This window comes from Emys orbicularis, chromosome 19 (genome assembly GCF_028017835.1).
Source record: "Emys orbicularis isolate rEmyOrb1 chromosome 19, rEmyOrb1.hap1, whole genome shotgun sequence".
Taxonomy (NCBI): domain Eukaryota; kingdom Metazoa; phylum Chordata; order Testudines; family Emydidae; genus Emys; species Emys orbicularis.
In genome coordinates this window covers 2238451-2258336 of record NC_088701.1, presented here as the reverse complement: position 1 = coordinate 2258336, position 19886 = coordinate 2238451, and the positions used below count along the sequence as shown (strand labels likewise).

General features: G+C 61.5%; 1 protein-coding gene across 1 annotated transcript; it reads right to left on the bottom strand.

Moving 5' to 3' along the window:
• Positions 1 to 2901: 2901 nt before the first annotated feature.
• PALM3 (paralemmin 3) lies at positions 2902 to 14239 on the bottom strand. Its single transcript, XM_065419124.1, has 7 exons — positions 14195 to 14239; positions 11586 to 11666; positions 10213 to 10334; positions 7974 to 8073; positions 7102 to 7129; positions 6480 to 6599; positions 2902 to 5057 (listed from the first exon to the last, which is right to left on the bottom strand). Exons 1-7 carry the CDS (start codon positions 14237 to 14239, stop codon positions 2902 to 2904), a joined length of 2652 nt encoding a protein of 883 aa, XP_065275196.1.
• Between the last annotated feature and the right edge of the window lie 5647 nt (positions 14240 to 19886).

Genomic DNA, 19886 nt, shown 5'->3' with positions numbered 1-19886 from the left:
GCTGAGTTCCAGTCTCATTGCTACAGCTGACTGGTAACAATCCTCCGTGCTTTCCAGCTGCAATAATGGGCAGCCACAGGGCCCCGTCGGGCTGGGCGCTGCCCGGACACAATGACACAAGCCCTCCCCGGAAAAGCTCACAGTGTAAACGAGGGAAACCGAGGCACACAGCCATGAAGTCCCTTGTCCAAGGTCACACAATGAGGCGATAAGTCAGGAATTGAATCCAGGTATCCTGAGTCCCTACTAAGGACCTTAAGCATGAGGCCAACACTTGGCAGACATCAAACCAAGGCGGGGGGCAGTTTGAATTTCATGCCCAGCCTATTGAGCAGAGAGAAGAGGGAGATCTGCCCCCCCCCATCCGATCTCAATTTACTTGACTTTAACCCCCGCAGCCTCACTGGGATGTGCTGAATTCCCACCTGTGGGGAAACCTGGACCCTCCTCAGCCCCTGGGAAACTCCCAGTGCTGAATTCCCACTGATTTCATTCAGCGGCCAGGGCCAGAGACTCAGCAGGTGTCAAACAGCCCCACACGGCCAATGACACTGCCTTGATCTACACCAGCTGGGGATCCGGCCCCACCCACTCCAGCGGCTCTGGAAGCGTTTAAAACGGACAATCCAGGCTCAGGCGAGACGCTGAGCATCACCCGGTGACATCTCCCCAGCAGCCCTTGCTGGGACGTGCTCAGAGCTGGCAGCTCGTTGGGGGGAGATTTCATTCGGGTGAAGGCAGCAGCAGGGCCCTGGGTGATGGGACAGTCTGTGCTGGCAGAGACCGGGGCGGGGCGTGAGTCTGGGCTCCCGCTGTCACTGCCTGGACTGCAGCACTGGGGGCAAACAGCAGCTCGGAGCTGCTACCCCCGTCCGCAGTCAGGGGCTGCTCTGAGCGCTGAAATCTGGGCAGCCCCTCGCGAGAAGACAAGCCCAGACGTGGAACCAGGGCTGCAAAGCCGGAGTAACAGCATCGGGGTCCAAGGATGCGCTCGGGTGTAAATCTGGAGTCGCTGACTCCCAGCCCCCGGCTCTAACCACTACACCACACTCTCCTCCCATAGCTGGGGCTAGAACCCAGAAATCCAGCCTCCCACCCCCCGCTCCAACTCACTAGAGAGCTGAGCACAGGAGGCAGGGTCCTGACTCCCAGCCCCCCGCTGCAATGCGCGTGACCCCACTTGTCTCCCAGAGCTGGGCCAGAACCCAGGAGCCCTATTCTCAGCACGGGGAGGGAGGGCGTATTGCCGAGGGAGCAGCGATTCCCTAGGTCAGCCTCCCCCTCTCTGAAATGGGGATCCGCCCCGAGCTTGGTGCCTATTATTAGATCCGGGCACAGACCCCGACCGAGATCAAAGTCCCCCTCAGGCTGGGCGCTGGATCTCGCTGTGCTGGGCACTGCACAGACACACAGTGAGGGACAGTCCCTGCCCGGCAACGCTCACCCAGACAAAGAGGGTGGGAGGGGAAACTGAGGCCAGAGAGGGGATGGCACTTGCCCACGTCACCCAGTAGTAAAATGGCAGAGGTGGGCACAGCACGCAGCAGGCCATCACTGGGTAGGGTGACCAGATGTCCCGATTTTATAGGGACAGTCCCGATTTTGGGGTCTTTTTCTTATATAGGTTCCTATTACCCCCTGCCCCCGTCCCGATTTTTCACACTTGCTGTCTGGTCTCCCCCACACAGTCACAAGCAGCAGCTTCCCATGGAAAGTGACTTTAATTGCGAATCACTCAGTACTGACCCCTGCTGGACGGCTCAAGGCCAGCCCGCGTGCCTGGCTCACACTCACTCATTCCAAACAAGAGCGGTTTAAAAGGGGGGGGGAGCAGAGACAAACCCAGCTTTGGGGGCTGTCCTAGGGTGTTCTACTGATGCCCAGATCCTCAGGGACACCGAAATACCTCAGGCTCAGGCTGCTCCAGCCTGTCCCCTTACTGAGTTCCAGGGCTGCCCGAGCCAGAGCTGGGAAAGGGGGTTTGGTCCTGCAAGGGGCAGGATGCAGGCGCTGGAAAGCTGTGCTGAGGACTGTGGGAGGAGGTGGTTTCTGGGGCACCCCCTCCTGGCGCGGCGACAACTCTGGGAAAGGTCTCTCGGCCAAGACATGTTGAGGAGCAGGCAGCCGGGCAGCGCCCACGTGCTCGCGTGTGTACGTCTGGGTGTGCGCCTGCCAGTGTGCCCAAGTGCACCTGCGATTGTGTGGGGCCTGTGTGTGTGTGTGTGTGTGTGAGTGCAGTGGTCTGGGCTGTGATGCGTGTGCAGTGTCTGTGTGCAGAGGGGTAAGCATTGTGTCTGTGTGTACTGCTGTACTGGGGGTGTACGTGCACTTGTGAGCATGTATTTGTACCTGGGGGCTTGTCTGCGTAGTCAGGGGTGTGCGGGAGACCGGGTGCGTGTACACGTGTTTGTATGCAGAGGTTTGTATTTGGGCAGGGGCGTGTGTGCATGCATGTGCATTCATGCGGGGGGGGGGGCGAGCGTGCGTGTATACAGGCGTGTGCAGAAGTGTGAGCTGGGGCCCTGAACACCCAGGAACAGGACACCCCCATCCTTCCCCCCTTTGCCCAGCACTCAGAGCTCCAGAAGGGGGCAGACGTGGCAGGGACGGAAGGAAAAGGACCCCTCTATGCAGGGGCTTGGGACAGAACCGATCAGACGTGAAATTAGCGCAGCAGCCATGTCCTGCCAGCAGGAGACAGGTGCCTCCCAAACTAACTGCCTACCCCAGGCACCCCTCCATAGGAAAACATCAGGCGGTACAAACGAACAGCCTGCCCGGGGGAATTCAAACCCCAGGGGCTGAGCTGCGGCTGCATGGGCCCCCAGTCACTGGAGCAAAGTCCCTCTGATCAGCCAGTCTCCGGCTGGGGCTCTCGACGCCCCATCCCCGCGGCCAGGATCACATGACAGAGCAGCACTGGCACGTCTTCTGCTTGCGTCTGCCCGTCTCCTGCCCGTCTCCCGGCCGGGGGGGGGTGGCGCTCCTGCCCTGGCAGGGAGAGGCGGTGTTGGCAGAGGCGGTGGTGTATGTCGGGGCCTCTGGGCTCACAGCTGCCAGCGACTTCAAGGTGCCAGCTCCCGGCTGCAGGCTCCTGGCCACGGGATCGAGTGGCTCCTTCCAGCCCGTCCGGAGCCCAGAGGCTTCCTTGAGCAGAGGCTGCTGCTCCGGGTGGAGCTTCCCCAGGTTTTCGGTGGTTTCTTCTGCAGTCGATGGAACCAGGCCAGTGCCGCCGCCTCCTTTCAGGGTCATGCTCTCCCTGGGTCGGGAAGGCACCTGCTCCAGGGCGGGTGCTCCGCCGGATGGCAACTCCCGTGGGGTAAGCGGTAGCTCCCCGTGAAGGGCAGGGATTGGCTCTTGGCTGGAGGGGATCTGGCTGTGGAATGAATGTTTAGCTTCGTGGGGTGAAGGGATCTGGTCCTGCAGAGATGTGTTAGCTTCCTGCAGAGAGGAAGGGATCTGGTCCTGCAGAGAGGAAGGGATCTGATTCTGCAGAGCTACTTTAGCTTCTTGGGGAGATGGGATCTGATCCTGGAGAGATGTGTTAGCTTCCTGCAGAGAGGAAGGGATCTGGTCCTGCAGAGAGGAAGGGATCTGGTCCCGCAAAGATTGGATCTGGTCCCGCAGAGAGGAAGGGATCTGGTCCTGCAGAGCTACTTTAGCTTCTTGGGGAGATGGGATCTGGTTCTGGAGAGCTGATGGGATCTGATCCTGGAGAGATGCATTAGCTTCCTGTAGAGAGGAAGGGATCTGGTCCCGCAGAGAGGAAGGGATCTGGTCCTGGAGCGCTGCCTTAGCCTCTTGTGGTGAGAGGATCTGGCCCTGAAGAGATGTTTTAACTTCCAGCAGAGACAATGGGATCTGGTCCTGCACAGTTGGGATCTGGTTTTGCATAGATATTTCAGCCTCCTGCAGAGAGGAAGGGATCTGGTCCTGGACAACTGATGGGATCTGGTCCTGCGGAGCTCCTTTAGCCTCTTGGGGGGAGAGGATCTGGTCCTGCAGAGCTGGGATCTGGTCCTGCAGAGCTGGGATCTGGTCCTGCAGAGCTCCTTTAGCCTCTTGGGGGGAGGGGATCTGGTCCTGCAGAGCTGGGATCTGGTGCTGTGGGGCTCCTTTAGCCTCTTGGGGGGAGGGGATCTGGTCCTGCGGGGCTCCTTTAGCCTCTTGGGGGGAGGGGATCTGGTCCTGCAGAGCTGGGATCTGGTGCTGCGGAGCTGGGATCTGGTGCTGCGGAGCTCCTTTAGCCTCTTGGGGGGAGGGGATCTGGTGCTGCGGAGCTGGGATCTGGTGCTGCGGGACTCCTTTAGCCTCTTGGGGGGCGGGGATCTGGTCCTGCAAATAAGCCTTTGTCTCTGCTCCTTCCCCCATCCCTGCAGCCTGGGGAAGCTCCGCCCCGGGGGACACCTGACACTCCTGTTCCCTAGCAGGCTCCTGCCACATAGGGCCTCTCCCCTGGGTGGGTCCCAGCTCCTCCGGCCTCTCTGGTTCTGCTGCCCTGTGCTGAGTCCTCTGGGCAGCCTCTGCCTCCTCCATTCCCGTGGCTCCCCTGGCAGGCTCAGCCGAGATCTCCCCCTCTTCCACGACCCCGATCGGTTCCTCCAGCTCCCCGTCCGGCTCGGGCCTCGGGGAATCGAGGCAGCAGTTCTCATCCGGCCGGGCCTGCGCCTCCCGCTCCTGCACCCCGGATTCCCCCTCCGGCCCCTCTCTGCTCCCTTCCCCTGCCACGTTCTCCTCCATCCCGCTGTCCAGGGCGTCACTCACAAGGGCGGGCGGGCTCTGCGGCTCCCGCTCGGTCCTTCCGTCCCAAGCCTCCTCCAATCCATTCTCTCCCCGGGGAGCTTCCCCCTCCGTCTCCGGGGATGTCCGCCCGATGGCGTCCATGCTGCCCACTTCCTGGCCCAGGTGGTTTCTAATGATCATCTCCACCTTGCCCACACCCAGCTTCTCCGGCTGCTTGGCGGACGCCCCTGCTCCGTCATCCTGAGTTCCCAGAGCAGCAGAGCTGGCTTCAGTCTTGCCCTCCCCAGGGCCAACACCCTCCACGCCGAAGGGACCTTGAAGGCAAAAGAGAACATAGGTCAGCCCCTTGGATCTCTCCCCATGGCCCCAGGGGGAGGGGGACCTGTCCCAAGGTGGCTGAGGAGATACTGGTCTCTAGGCAACAGCATCACCTGGGGGATCCTTCAGACCGGTCCCCAAGCAGGAGGCCCCCTGCTGGAGGTGGTCATTACTGCAGGGGTCAGTGGGCTTTGCCCCTTCGCCTCCCTGCATTACAGAGCGCTTCACAGACCTCTCTGGACTGAGCCGCCCCACGCCGGGCACAGGGGGAGATCGGTCCCATGTGACTGGTGGGGAAACCAAGGCACAAACAGGGAGGTGACTTGTCAGCACAGAGGAGCTGGACCTGCTTCCTGTGACATAGGGTACAGCTGTGCCCAATTGGGCCAGTCAAGGGGGCAGGGGCAGCAGCTGGGGCTATAAGGGATCCAGGAGAATCAGAGAGGGAAGAGATCCTGACAGGAGGATGTAAAGGGCCCTGGGGGAAGGCTGAAGGTACCAGAGGAGTTTGCCAGGCTGAAGGCCGGAGTTGCCTACTGTCTTCTGAGCCGGAGCCGAGGGCCAGGGGAATAGCGGGGGGATGTCTCTGAGAGGAAGTGATGGAGGCTCCCTGGCTGAGCATGCCCTCCCAGTGGGGGGAAGGGGGTCCACTGGGAAGTGTGGGGCTGGGGGGCCGGACCTGGCAGATGGCCAGGAGAGGACTGAAGGTGAACCCAAGTGCGGTGAAAGCTGCCGGAGTGTGGTATGTGCTACACTGATGGACCAGATGTCGTGGTAGTTTAAGGGCTCCGTGCTCTAGATCTGGGGGTTATAAACTGACTCTCTTTGGGGACTCTGGTAAGGGGTTTTTTGTAACACCCTGGCCCCAAAGAGGGGTAGCAGAGAGCCAGCCGTGGTGTCCTTAGGGGCCCTTTGCGGAATGGTTCACTAGTAGAATGGCCCAAGGCCACCTGGGGAAGTTGTGGCAGAGTCAGGAAAGGAACCCAAGGATACTGGTTCCCAGTACCCTCATCTCCCCATTGCGCCAACCTTCCATCCCCCAGCTGAGATCAGAACCCAGGAGTCCTGGCTCCTAGCCCCCTGCTCTAACCACTAGACCCTACTCCCTTCCCAGAGCCGGGATAGAACCCAGGAGTCCTGGCCCCCCTGCTCTAACCACTAGACCCTACTCCCTTCCCAGAGCCGGGATAGAACCCAGGAGTCCTGGCTCCCAGCCCCCTGCTCTAACCACTAGACCCTACTCCCTTCCCAGAGCCAGGATAGAACCCAGGAGTCCTGACCCCCAGCCCCCTGCTCTAACCACTTCCCATGCAGGAATCCCCAGGCTGAGATTTGGCCCCGGCTGCCCTGTAGTACTGGCCTAGCTCCCGGACCAGGGCTCTGGGAGCGATGGTGCCCCGCCCCGTCCGAACGCTCACCTGCTCTCGACACATCCCCATTCTCCAGGGTCTCCCGGGCTGCTGCTCGCATGGCCCTCTTGGGGGGCACTGGAGCCAGGCGGAGGGCAGGTTCGGTCTCGCAGCCACAACCCCCCCCACCTGGGTTTGGTTGTAAGAGAAAGGAGGCCGGGTCGATCACCGAGACAGGCTCCCCTGCACCCTCCCTCTTCTGCCCTGCCCCAGAGGGACCCCCTATGGGGAGAGGAGCCCCCCTGCCCCATCGATATTACATTGGGACGCCCCCTCCCCAGTCGTCAGCCTCCATGCTCCATGGGCAGCCCTGGGACAAGCCCGCAGAGCAGGGGCCGTTCCCCTCTCTTGCCCACGTGGTCAGCTTCCGGGCATGGAGGCTTTCCCCAGCCGGCTACTCCCCCAGACCCCCAGGCACCACAACCTGAGCTGCGGGGTCCCGCTACCTCCCCACATGCTGCGGCACCATCCCATCGCCAGCTCACGTCCTGCGGCTGACACCAACCCCCCCCACCCCATTCCCTGAGCCTCGACCCCCTTGAGCCCCCCCGAGCCTCAGGAAGGAACCTAGCCATGACCCCCTGGGGAAACCAGCCCCGGCCGCTTTCCCAGCCAACAGGGAACAACTCACCTGTCGAAGCAGAGCCAGCCCCACGGGCCTGAAAGAGAGACACGGGCGCCTTAGGGGGTGGGGGTGACAGCTTGGGGAGGGGACAGGGGACAATGTATTGGCCCAGAATGGCTCCGGCCTCCTGTTTGCCAGGGGTCAGTTTTGCCTCATCTGGGGTTGTTTTTGCAGCCCAAGAAGGAAGCAATCGAAGCCCAAAAGGAAACATAAGGAGAACCCAGGAGTCCTGAAAAGAGGCCAGAGGCTCAGACACAGGCCCGGGGGAAGAATTTAGGCGATAAACCATAGAGACGAGACAACCCCAGGCGGGGAAAGGGATAGAACAGGAGCCGCTCAGGAGGGGCGGACTGGGGAGGCTGAAAGCCCCCCCAACTTAGCTGGCCAGTGGCCTGACCAGGGGTAATTACAATAGGTGGCAGGGTCCCGTCTGGTCAGTGGCCAGAATGTTTTGCATGTCAGGGCACAAGCAGTATTGTGTTTTTAGCCGCCAGGGTCAATGAAATGTCACCAAGCCAGGCCAGGGGGCAGAGGGGTCTGACTCCCCCTTGGGTAGCAGGGGAGGGCTGGGTGGGGGTTAGGAGACTCTACCCCCCGCAGGCAGCACGTTCACCGCCGGGCTGTGCTGTCTGCATAACCACAGAGGGACCCCACTAGATCTTCAGGGGGACTGAGCCTGTCCCATCCCCCGCTGCCTCTTACCCGCCCCATGTGCCCACCCAGGAGTCAATTGTTGGGAGCATGCAGAGGGGGGCTCCCCCTGGCTTGGGTATGGCGTGCAGCCCCCTGCCCCACAGCTCCCCCTCTTCCTGGGCTGTTGCAGCATGCGCTCCCCCCTCCTCCTGCTCCCGCAGGCCCCACCTGCCCAGCTGCATTACCTCACAGGTGCCCCCTGCTGGCTGCTTAGCATCTTCCAAGGCCTCGTGTGGCCTGCCGGGATGCTCCGGGTTATCCAGCTGCTGCATCTGGGACTGGAGGCTGCAGAGAGAGGGAGAGAAAAGCTCCCAGGCTGGGTCCCTTTCCATGGGGACTGGGGCCGACCCTGCTCCCCGGCCACAACCAGGCTCCCAGGCAGGAAAGCAGAGAAGCTGAGCTCAGTTCGGCCATGTAGAATTTTGCTCTGGCCCCTGCCTGTTGGGGGTAAAAACCCCATTGGCCTCTTACGATGTCCCAGGAGCAAAAACTAAAGTACAGGCCCCTGCAAGTCAGGACACCTGAGTTCTATCCCTGGCAAGATGTTGCCCTTCATCGTGCCTCAGTTTCCTCTCCCATCCTTTATGTATTTAGCCTGTGAGCTCTCTGGAGCAAGGACTGTCCCTCACTATGTCTGGGCAGCACCTGATGCAAGGGAACCCTGATCAAAAGGGAAATCTCCTTTATTTGGGAGCAGTATAGGGGCTAAGCCACATAGGTGAACAGTTCCGATTCCACGTGCCAGACTGAAAGGGTGTCTCCCTAACTAGCATGTGCGTTCACACGCACACACCCCTGCCAGTTTATTCCCATGTGCACGCCAGTTTCATTGGCTTTTCTAATCCGGCTGGTTGAAATGGCGGGTTCTATATAAATGGGCACATTGACATTAGATCACGTTGTCAATATCCTTCTTGTTTGTTACGTGTTCACATGCACAGGCAGCACGGTCCAGGGGTTGGAGCAAGGGGGACTGGGAGTCAGGTCTCCTGGGTGCCCCATCTCTGGTTTTGAGAAGCAGCTAAATCTCTGGCGATGATTAGGTGTATTACGGGAAAGCCTAGGTGCCCCAGCACTGCGGTAGGTGCTGTAGAGAGCGTCCGATCTATGTCTGGGGCAAGAGACACCCGCTGGTTACAGACAGGCAAACAAGCCCAGCTCAGCTCAGCCCTTCTCGGGTTGGTTGCAGGCCTCCCGGCAAAGGGGAGGGATTTGCAGGTGGATAATGAGGCGCTTCTAGGGGGTTACGGGGAGCTGCTCCCAAGCAGGGAGAAAGCACCGCGGGGCTGGTTTGCAAAGGGTCCAGGCGGGCGCTGGAGACGGGAGTTGGCAGCTCAATGAGAGACAATTGGTCCGGCGGGGAGAGGCCGGGAAAGAGACGACAAGCAGCTTATGTTTGACACGATGGAGAAGGGGGAGCCGGGGGAGGGACGCCCTGGTCCGAGCGACTGTAAACCTAGAGGCTAGAGCGGGGGGGACTGGGAGTCAGGATTCCTGGGTTCCATTCCCAGCTCTGCTCCTGCCTCACCCTGTGGCCCTGGGCAAGTCACTGCCCTGCTCTGTGCCTCAGTTTCCCCCTGCCCTGGCAAAGCGCTGTGAGATTGCTGGGTGAAAGCAACTCTGATTGGGCAGAGAGATCTCAAAGGCCCCTTTAGATGGATGGACCCCAGGGCGGGGGGTCCCTCTGTGCACAGGGATAAAAAGTTCCACGGTTTAATGAACCTTCCAAATTCAACGCGTGCGACTTGCTCAGCTGTGGCTCGTCTTGCCCGTTGTTCTGAGCAATGATTTAATCCTGCGGAGTGCTGCTTACTCGGCATTCAGTCACCTCCCCGCCCCGTGTCCTCCTTTTGATTCCCTCAGCGCTTGGTCTGAAACCACAGAAGCTGTAGCGAAGGCAGTTTGTCTGCTTTGTAAATGTCAGATTCCTTTGCTGTGTTTTACTTGCATGCTTCTTCCGGTCCAGGCAGGGGAGGGGGTGAAGTACGGAGGGCTCATGTCCCCCACCAAAAGTTTGGGCGGCCAGTCCCCAATTCCAAATCTGGCTGCTTCCACCTTGCTTCCCTAAAATCCCCATCAGATCTTCCTTCCTGTCCCGAACTGCTGTGTGGCTGTTAAACAGCTGCACGCCTCACCCCAGAGATGGCTGCATTTCAGCATCCAGTGAGCAATCCCCAGGCAATTTGCTGGGTGGGAGTTAATCAGCAGCCCTGCCCTGCCCTGCGAGGTGGCTGTAGCTCAAGGCTGAATGAGTAATTCCCCAGTGCTGCATTGCTGTGTGGCCGTTAAAGAGCTGCCAAGCCCCGCCCCAGAGGTGGCTGCATTTCAGTGCTGGGTGAAGCATGTAAAATGCTTTGTGATCCCTCCTGGGGAAGAGGCCCGCTGCAGATCTCCCCTGCGACGTACCCACTGCCCTCTCCTTACCTGGACAGATCCTGCTCTAGCTCCTGGATGCGGGACTGTGTCTGCCATAGTGGGGAGGTGGGGTTGTTCTCGGGGGGCAGACACGACCCCTCCATCAGCCACCGGTCTCGCAGTGACTTCCTCTGGGGGGGGTGGAAGAGAGCAGAGCATCCTCTAGCAGCCTGCCCCTCCCCCCACGCCCTGGATCGAGGCCACATGTACCCACGTGCCCCCCCAGCGCCATACAGCCATGCACCCATGCTGTCACGCAGTCACATGGACATCGACACGCCCCATGTGTTCTATTACAGCTCCTCACCCCCCAGCACACGTCTCCTTGCCATTGCTCCTGCTCCATGCAAACATGTGTCCAAGTATAGCGTCCATACATGTACACAGGGACATACAGACACGCACACACCGACTACACCAGTGACCCTGCTGCTACTCATGCTTCGTGCACAATGCTAGACCAGGGATGCACACATGTGCACAGGCATGGACATACAAATGCACATGCACACACATAGACAGCCACAGCCACACACACGTGTACACACGCCTGCACCACACACACACACACACTCCGGTTCAGTGGCCTGTGGCACTTCAGCACCTGGCAGGTGGCTCCACCTGCCCCAGGAGCCAGGCAGCGGGTGGCCTCTGACTGGTGATAGGATCTGTGCCGTGGGGGGACCCCAGGACAGGAAAAGTGGGGTGGTGGGAGTTGCTTCCCCACCTTGAGCAAAATGCACGTGGCCCCTCCCCCCAGCTCACATCAGTGCCAAGGGGTTTGCCATGTGCTGCACACAGCAGGGCTCAGGTAGCCACCACCCTATGGGGGGGGGGTGTCCCTGTGCAGGAACCTGTCACCCCCCAAATCCCCCAGCAGCCCACGCTGGCAAGCAATCCCTGCCCCCACAACTCCCAAGGCAGCCAGGGACCCTGGCACCCCTTTTGCTGGGCTGACCCCCAGCAGACCCCCCCAGAAGACCACATCCCCAACCACAAGGTCCCCTAACACCCCCCCCAGATGCCACCCACATCCCAGAAGACCACCCCCCCAGCTCCCCTAACCCCCACCCACCCTCCACCGACCCCCCCATGTCCCCTAACACCCCCCACAGACCCCACCCCCCAAGTCACCTACCACCCACAGACCCCCTCCCTCACCCCCAGGAGACCCCACCCCCCTAACACCTCCCATCCCCCCAAGCACCCCCCACAGGAGACCCTACTCCCTAACACAGACCCCCTCACCCCCCAGGTTCCCTAACACCCCCCACAATCCCCAGTTCCCCTAACACCCCCCCCCCAGGAGACCACACACCCCAGTTCCCCTAACACCCCCCACAGCCCTCACCCACCGCCCCCGCTGCCCCCGATCCCGGTACCTTGAGCTGCTGGGCTCGGAGTTTCTCCTCCTCCAGCTCCCGGCGCGTCCGGAGGATCCGCTCCTGCACCTTGCGCCGCCCCTGCAGCCGGGGAGCAGCAGGAGTGAGGCTGGAGCCGCCGCCCTGCGGGGCCAGACGCGGCGAGCCGCGGACAAAGGGCCCTGGGCGGGGGGAGCCCACGTGCGCTCCCGCGGGCGGCCCAGGCTGCGGCGCCGGGGCTTTAACCCTGGCGCGGCCAATGGGGACCCTGAGGAGCTGGCACGGGATAGACCCGCGTGCACACGCGTGTCCCTGACACTAGTCACCCATCTGCACACACGTGTGTCCCTGCTGCTGTTCACCCCACGTGCACACGCGTGTCCTTGCTTCTCTGCATTCCGAGTGCACACACGTGTCCCTGACACTATTCACCCATGCACACGCGTGTCCTTGCTGCTGTGCATTCCGAGTGCACACGCATGTCCCTGACACTATTCACCCATGCACACGTGTGTCCTTGCTGCTGTTCTCCCCACGTGCACACGCGTGTCCCTGACACTAGTCACCCATCTGCACATGCGTGTTGTCCCTGTCCCTGTTCGCCACCCTGCACACACCTGTCCTTGCTTCTGTGCATTCCGAGTGCACACGCATGTCCCTGACACTATTCACCCATGCACACACGTGTCCTTGCCGTTGTTCTCCCCGCGTGCACACACGTGTCCCTAACACTATTCACCCATCTGCACATGTGTGTCCTTGCTTCTGTGCATTCCGAGTGCACACGCATGTCCCTGACACTAGTCACCCGTGCACACACGTGTCCTTGCCGTTGTTCTCCCCACGTGCACACACGTGTCCCTAACACTATTCACCCATCTGCACATGTGTGTCCTTGCTTCTGTGCATTCCGAGTGCACACGCATGTCCCTGACACTAGTCACCCGTGCACACACATGTCCCTGCTGCTGTTCACCCCGCGTGCACACACGTGTCCCTGACACTATTCACCCATGCACACGTGTGTCTCTGCTGCTGTTCACGCACTGAATGCACATGTGTCCCTGACACTATTCAGCCCATGCACACATGTGTTTTCCCTGACCCTGTTCACCACCCGTGCACATGCATCCTTGCTTCTGTTCATTCTCTGAGTGCACATGTGTGTCCCCGCTGCTTTTCATGCCTCTATGCCCATGTGTGTCCCTGTTGTCGTTTGCCTTTGTGCACACGTGTGTCTCTGTTGCTATTCATTGCCATGTGCACATGCCTCTGCCTGCTGCATCACAACCTCTGTGCACACGCGTGTTCCTGACACTATTCACCCCGTGTGCACACGCATGGTACAAATGCTGTTCACACCCATGTCCATGTCGTGTGGGCCCATGCATATCGCTACCCCCACATGCCTGCTGCTCCATCCCGGCCCCTGCCCGATCCCCCTTCTCCCCCACCCCCTTTCCCAGGGGGCTGCGCTGGGCTGGGCAGGCCTCCAGGTCCCTCTCTCAGCCTGAAAGGCCTGGACCGGAGAAAAGCGGCTTCTGGAGCCACTGCCTGCTGAATAATTGATCTGTTAATGACGGGGGGGGGAAGTCGGGGGGGGGGGAGCCGGGCTCAGGTTACTCCCCTGGCTGCTAAGAGCTGCCTGGCTCCAGGATTCAGCCCAGCCCATGGGCCTGCAGAGACAGGAGGTCACCGCTGTGACGAACAGGCCGGTTGTCAGCTCCAGCAGGCACAGAAACTGGACTAAGTCCCCCTCTGCCCAGCACCTGTTGCCTGGACAGCTGGACGGCTGGCTGTGGGGGGAGCTCGTGGCTAGTCCAGTGCCAGTCTCTCCCAGCAGGGGGCGCTGTGGGGAGCAGGGCAGGAGCGCTGGCTGTGGGAGGAGCTCCTGGCTACTCCGGTCCCAGCCCCTCCCAGCAGGGGGCGCTGTGGGGAGCAGGGCAGGAGCGCTGGCCGTGGGAGGAGCTCCTGGCTAGTCCAGTGCCAGTCTCTCCCAGCAGGGGGCGCTGTGGGGAGCAGGGCAGGAGCGCTGGCCGTGGGAGGAGCTCCTGGCTAGTCCAGTGCCAGTCTCTCCCAGCAGGGGGCGCTGTGGGGAGCAGGGCAGGAGCGCTGGCCGTGGGAGGAGCTCCTGGCTAGTCCAGTGCCAGTCTCTCCTAGCAGGGGGCGCTGTGGGGAGCGGGGCAGGAGCGCTGGCCGTGGGAGGAGCTCCTGGCTAGTCCAGTGCCAGTCTCTCCTAGCAGGGGGCGCTGTGGGGAGCGGGGCAGGAGCGCTGGCCGTGGGAGGAGCTCCTGGCTAGTCCAGTGCCAGTCTCTCCTAGCAGGGGGCGCTGTGGGGAGCGGGGCAGGAGCGCTGGCCGTGGGAGGAGCTCCTGGCTAGTCCAGTGCCAGTCTCTCCTAGCAGGGGGCGCTGTGGGGAGCGGGGCAGGAGCGCTGGCTGTGGGGGGAGCTCCCGGCTGCTCCATTCTCCGGCTCTCGGAGGCATATTTGTCCTCTGTCGGATTGGATTCCTCTGCCCCTGCCACTGCCCCCGGGGGCACCAGCTGTGGGCCTCTCCTGTGCCCAGTTCCGGCCAAGGACCCTAGTCCTGTCTTGGCCGGGGTCCCTGGGGGTGGGGAGGGGTCCACTCACCACGATGGCCTCTAGGCGCTGCGTGTACAGGGAGCTCTCTGCCATCTTCCCTCTGAAAGACAAACCGAGGCTGGCCAAAGGTCGGGCGGCTCCAGCTTTCTCCTCCGTTCCTGCCCCCTCTATCGCTCCTTCACGTGCTCCTTTTCCTGCCCTTCTTTCCCTCCCTCCCTCCCTCTCCCATTCCCTCTCTCTGGGGCCCTTCCCCTCCTCCCGCCTCCCGCCCGGGCGAGAAGCGTTTGTGGGATTCAGCAGCAAGTCTGGACAGGACGAAGGGGGCTGCAAACTTGCTCTCGGCCTCAGACTCCCCTGCCAGAGAGCGAGAGCTGGGACCACGCTGCATTGGGGGAGGGGGGTTCCACTCCCCTCTGCACCCCCACAAGGCCTTTCTGAGCTAAAAAATCAGTTCACCCCTGTTTAGAAAATCAGCTGGCACTTCCCCCACCAGCTGAATCAAAGTCGCTCTGTTTGCAATCCCAGTCCCGGCCTTTCCCAGCAGGAGGTGCTGGTTTTGGGGGGGTGAGCTCCTGGCTACTTCAGTCCTGGCCTCTCCCAGTAGGGGGCACTGCAGCCAGCCTGCCACTTCCTCTGCCCCTGCCCCTGCCCCAGAGGCAGCGTTCAGCAGAGGGATGGGAGGAGGAAACCCAGAGCCCCCCATGCCCCCTGTGCCGTGCAGAGGAGCCCAGGGGAGTGGCAGCACTGGGAGAACAGAATGGGGAGCAGAGCGGGCATCTGGCTGGTATGGGGGGCACTGGGAGGGGCTGGAGGGGGCATCACCGGGGGCAGATGGACCCCGGGCATTTGGGATGCTGGCAGGATCCTGGTCTTGGTACCCAGCTGGGCAAAAATTCCAGGGAAGGGGCTGGTGTGTGTATGGGGAGGGGTGGGGGGATCTCTGCTCTGGGGAGGGGCCAGGTCGGGAATAGGGTGCGGCAGAGGGGCCTTGCCCCATGCAGCTTGCTCTGTGTGGGGCACAGAGAGCAGGGGCAGAGCAGGGGAGGGGGCACATCAGCTATTGGCATCGGCTCTGGAGCTGCCCACACCTCCCCCCAGCTCTGTGCAGGAGGCAGGGGCTTGGGAGGAGATGGAGTGGGGACCCCGTCCTGTCCCTCTGCCCTGGGAGGTTTGGAGGAAGAGGGTTTGGCAACAGGGGCTCTGGTTACTGAAGTGGGGCCACAGCTTCCCCCGTGGGGGGGGGGTCCTAGGCAGGGCAGAGGGACCCCTTCAGGTCCTAGCACGTTCAGCAATAGGCTGGGCCCCCTTTGTGCTCCTCTCTGGGGGCCGAGTCACCCGGGGGAGGGGGAGCGTCACCTCCCCACAACCCGGCCCAGGTGCCTGGGGCTGCGGTGGGTGATAGACACACAGACAAACACGCTGTGAAGGGCTGACAGCGCGAGGCCGGCAGGGCTTGGGAGGGGAAGGGAGTGGAGCCACCAGCGCCTCCGGGCGCCCCATCCCCACTCCCCTCCCTGCCAACACTCGCTGAGACGCAGCCGCGCCGTGAGACGGACAGACAGACGCTGAGACCCAGCGGAGAGCGGGATCCGTGCTGGGGGACTGGCTGGCTCCGTGCCCGTGCCTGGGCGTCCGGCCACACTGCAGCATTACCCTTGCCAGACCCGGGTCTCACGGCCGCACTAACGTGTCCACACTGCTCCGCCGACCCTCCAGCTCGGGGCTGCGGTTCGACCGGCCTCCATACTGCGAAGTGACAGGGCTCCGCCCCGAGTCTCAGCAAGACTCGGCTCTGACCCACCCTCCTTAGCAGGGGCCACGGGCCCAAGTCCCGAGGGGTTCCTGGCCCAAGTCAGGCTGATTTGTGTGTGGACAGAAGGGGGACTGGGCTCAAACCTGAGTGGGAACCCGGGTTCACGGTGCAGTGTGTCGTACCCACAGCCTGAGCGACACACACGCACCGCGAGAGACACATAGACACACTGCGACACCCCCACACACAGGGGCCCAGACGCTGGCTGAGCGCCGCTCAAGGAACTCCTGTCTACACTAGCAATGCAGCTGCCTCTGGGGTGGGTTACGGCAGCTTCTATCAGCAAAAGAGCTGATACAGCTTACACCAGTTCCCTGAGGGAAATAAGCTATCCGGGCAGGACTTTGATGCTGGTGTAACCTCGCCCCACCCCTCCCCCCGAAGGATTGTTCAGGGCAGGCATTGGCAGGGAGAGGCATGGGGAAATGGCCATGGGGAAGGAGAGGGGGGAACAGTATCCGCTCAGAGCTGGGTCCCTTTGCCCCTGAGGTTACTTGAGGCCGTCTTGTCCAGCCCCCGCCCCCCCATGCCCATCAGCAGCCAGGTTAATAATGGACGCTGACAAACTGCAGGATCAGGGAAAGCGGAGGCTGGCGGATGCCAGGGAGCTGGACTGGAGGGGGCCCAGGGCGGGAGGGGGCCGTGGACACATCCCAGGAGGCAGGCATGGGGTCAGCATAGAGCAGGGAGAAAGGGAGTGGGATGGGGCCATATCCCTCCTTCACCTAACACATCTCTTCCCCCACGCTGGCAGGGTCCCACGCTTGCAACGTTCCCCCCCATGCATACACACTCTAATGCAGACAGGGTCCATTTCTACACACAGGCTCCCCAGAGGTGGCTGCATGTCAGTGCTGGGTGAGCCAGCTGTGCGCTGTTATGCAGCTGCCATGACCCACCCCAGAAACAGCTGCATTTCAGTGCTGGGAGAGTGATCACTGTACACAATTCCTGAGTACCGTTTTACACTGCCATGCCTCACCCAAGAGGTGGCTGCATTGCACTGTTGCACAAAGCGATCTGTATAGAGAGATTCTTCAAGATGAGACTCCACAGAGACATATAAGATCTAGGCCCTGGTTTATCCTTCCCTCTCCTTGTCTTTTTCTTTCTGGCTCGCTCTGTTTCTCCCCCACCCTGCCGTTTTACTTTGGTCCTCTCCCCAGCCGCTAATCGAATTCAAACCCATTTGCTTTACTGACAGCCCCCAGCCACAGACCCGCTGCCAGAGCTGAGGTGGGAGCAAGGGACCGGCCAGCGGGAGTGAAGTCCCTGTGTATTTAAGCAAATAGACCTGGCCACAGAGGCAGCGAGCCAGAGGGCCCTGCACTCCAGCCAACAGGCTGACCTGGCTCCTGTCCTTGTTTCTAGCCTGCGTGAATTCTCTGCTAGGTCAGCAGCCTCAGAAGATGCAAATTGCCTTCTGTTTCTACTCACTGTCCCCCTCTGCCAATGCTCTGCGCTCTTACCGAGCTGCCGCGTCCCACCCCAGAGGTGGCTGCATGTCGATGGGTGAGCCATTCCTGCGTCGCGGGGCAATGTAGTTATGCAGCTGCCGCGTCCCACCCCAGAGGTGGCTGCATGTCAGTGCTGGGTGAGCCAGGCCTGTGTGGGGTTGCTGTGTGCTGTTACACAGCTGCCGCGTCCCACCCCAGAGGTGGCTGCATGTCAGTGCTGGGTGAGCCAGGCCTGTGTGGGGTTGCTGTGCGCTGTTACACAGCTGCCGCATCCCACCCCAGAGGTGGCTGCATGTCAGTGCTGGGTGAGCCAGGCCTGTGTGGGGTTGCTGTGTGCTGTTACACAGCTGCCGCGTCCCACCCCAGAGGTGGCTGCATGTCAGTGCTGGGTGAGCCAGGCCTGTGTGGGGTTGCTGTGCGCTGTTACACAGCTGCCACGTCCCACCCCTGGAGGGACCTTCCCTAGGGGCTGAGAGCAGTCTGGGCTCCGCGTCCCATTTGCTGAACTGGACTGAGACCTGTCAAACTCACTACAGGCAGGTCCACCCAATTCCGTCGTTCCAGTGACCGCCAGTGAGTGCAGCAGAGACCCCAGGTGGGCTCTCTCCCCAGGGACATCAATGGGAGCCCTCTGTCCAAACAGCTCCAAATGGCACCGCCTCGCACCCATCCCCTTTGGAATTAAAGGCTCTTCGGTACAAACGGTGCTGGGAGGCAGCCCAGCCTAGAGCCCTGAGCAAAAACCTGGGAGCCAGGACACCTGGGTTCTATTCCTGGCTCGGGGAGGGGAGTCCAGTGGTTAGAGCAGAGAGCTGGGAGTCAGGACTCTTGGGTCCTATCCTGTCTCCAGGAGGGGAGTGGTGTCTAGTGGTTAGAGCAGTGGGGGCTGGGAGTCAGGACTCCTGGGTTCTATTCCCAGCTCACTCACAGTGACGCTGGGCAAGCCCCTTGGCCTCTCTGTGCCTCAGTTTTCCCCATCAGATAAATGGAGATCCCGATCCCTTCCTCACCACGGGCTTAACAAGCGAGAGCGGGATCCTTGTGGTTATTTGCAGAGCCATGCGGGCCGACGGCGCTTTACCCCGGCCAGCTGTCAGCAGAGAGCCCAACCCAAGGGCTAGCCCTGACTAGTAGGGTGTCATTAGCCAGCCCCAGTCCTGGCAGGGCTCCCGGGCACCCCAGACATCAAGGAGGGAGTGTCCCCCGAAACCTGTTCCACTCAGAGGCCTGGTATGATGCTCCGGCAGTCAACCACTCCTCCCTGCCGCTCCCCCGCAGGGCACTTAGCCAGGGCTCCAAGGCCTTCAGACTAATTACTTCTGATTTGCTCCTTCCTAGGGACAGCAGCTGAAGGGGGAAGATCCTGGAGTGACTGTAACCTCTAATGAGTGTGTGTTGTAGGAGCCCTGGCCAGGGGATTGAACCAGAGATTGCCAGAGCCAGGAGCATGCGCTGCTCCTTAGCTGGGGGTCCAGCAGCCGGGGACCCGGCCCAGGACCTGCAATGCACAAATCAGGGGGCCCAGGTGTGGTGTCGTAAAGGGCTCAGATGTGGAGGGGTCTGGAATTGCCCAGGTTTCGAGGTCATCTGCATCCCTCTCTGATCAGAGCATCTTCCCCTGCACCGCCCAGCAAACCCACTGGGGCGCGCCCTCTGGGTGCAAGGAGGAGAACGGTCCCTGGAACAACGCAGGCCTGAGCAGAGAGAGGAGAAGGAGTTTGCCAGCCAGACACCCCCCCCCCCCCCCGATGGGCAGCTCAGCCGTCTACACCTTGTCTTCGAGGGCATCTCGGCTCTCTGTCTCCCCCATTCTGATACGTGGCAGCGGATGGTACTGCACTTCCTGGGTAGTGCTGAACAGCTATAAACCATCCCGCTCCCATTTACACCTAGATCCGCTCTGGATTTAGGGGTGGGAGTCAGCTCTGGGAGGGCAGTGGGGTCTAGTGGTTAGAGTGGGGGTGGGGGCTGGGAGTCAGGACTCCTGGGTTCTATCCCCAGCTCTGGGAGGGCAGTGGGGTCTAGTGGTTAGAGTGGGGGGGGGGGCTGGGAGTCAGGACTCCTGGGTTCTATCCCCAGCTCTGGGAGGGCAGTGCAGTCTAGTGGTTAGAGCGGGGGGGTGGGGGGACTGGGAGTCAGGACTCCTGGGTTCTATCCCCCATGCTGGGAGGGGAGTGGGGTCTAGTAGTTACTAGTGCTGGGGCACCAGGACTCCTGGGTTCTAGACCACAAGTGGGCCAATGTGTGGGGACAATGGAATATTCTGCTTGCCAATAACCCCCCCCATGCTGCTACGGGCCCACCCCCCTCTAGGCATGAGCTCAGGTTCCATGGTCCGTCTGGCACTTTGGCCTCTCTGCCTGGTTAACTCCTACTTGCTGTTCCGTCGCCACTGGGACCTGGCCTGAGACCCGACCAGCCCATTTCACCCACCGAGGGGCCGGGCGGTTCGTTCTGGCCCTGGGCTGCA

Coding starts and splice junctions, on each gene's coding strand:
- PALM3 (XM_065419124.1), bottom strand. CDS start 14,239: ATGGCAGAGAGCTCCCTGTACACGCAGCGCCTAGAGGCCATCGTG. Junction 10,335..11,585: donor TCCGAGCCCAGCAGCTCAAG/GTACCGGGATCG, acceptor CACCCCCCCCAG/AGGAAGTCACTGCGAGACCG. Junction 8,074..10,212: donor CTAGAGCAGGATCTGTCCAG/GTAAGGAGAGGG, acceptor CTCTCTCTGCAG/CCTCCAGTCCCAGATGCAGC.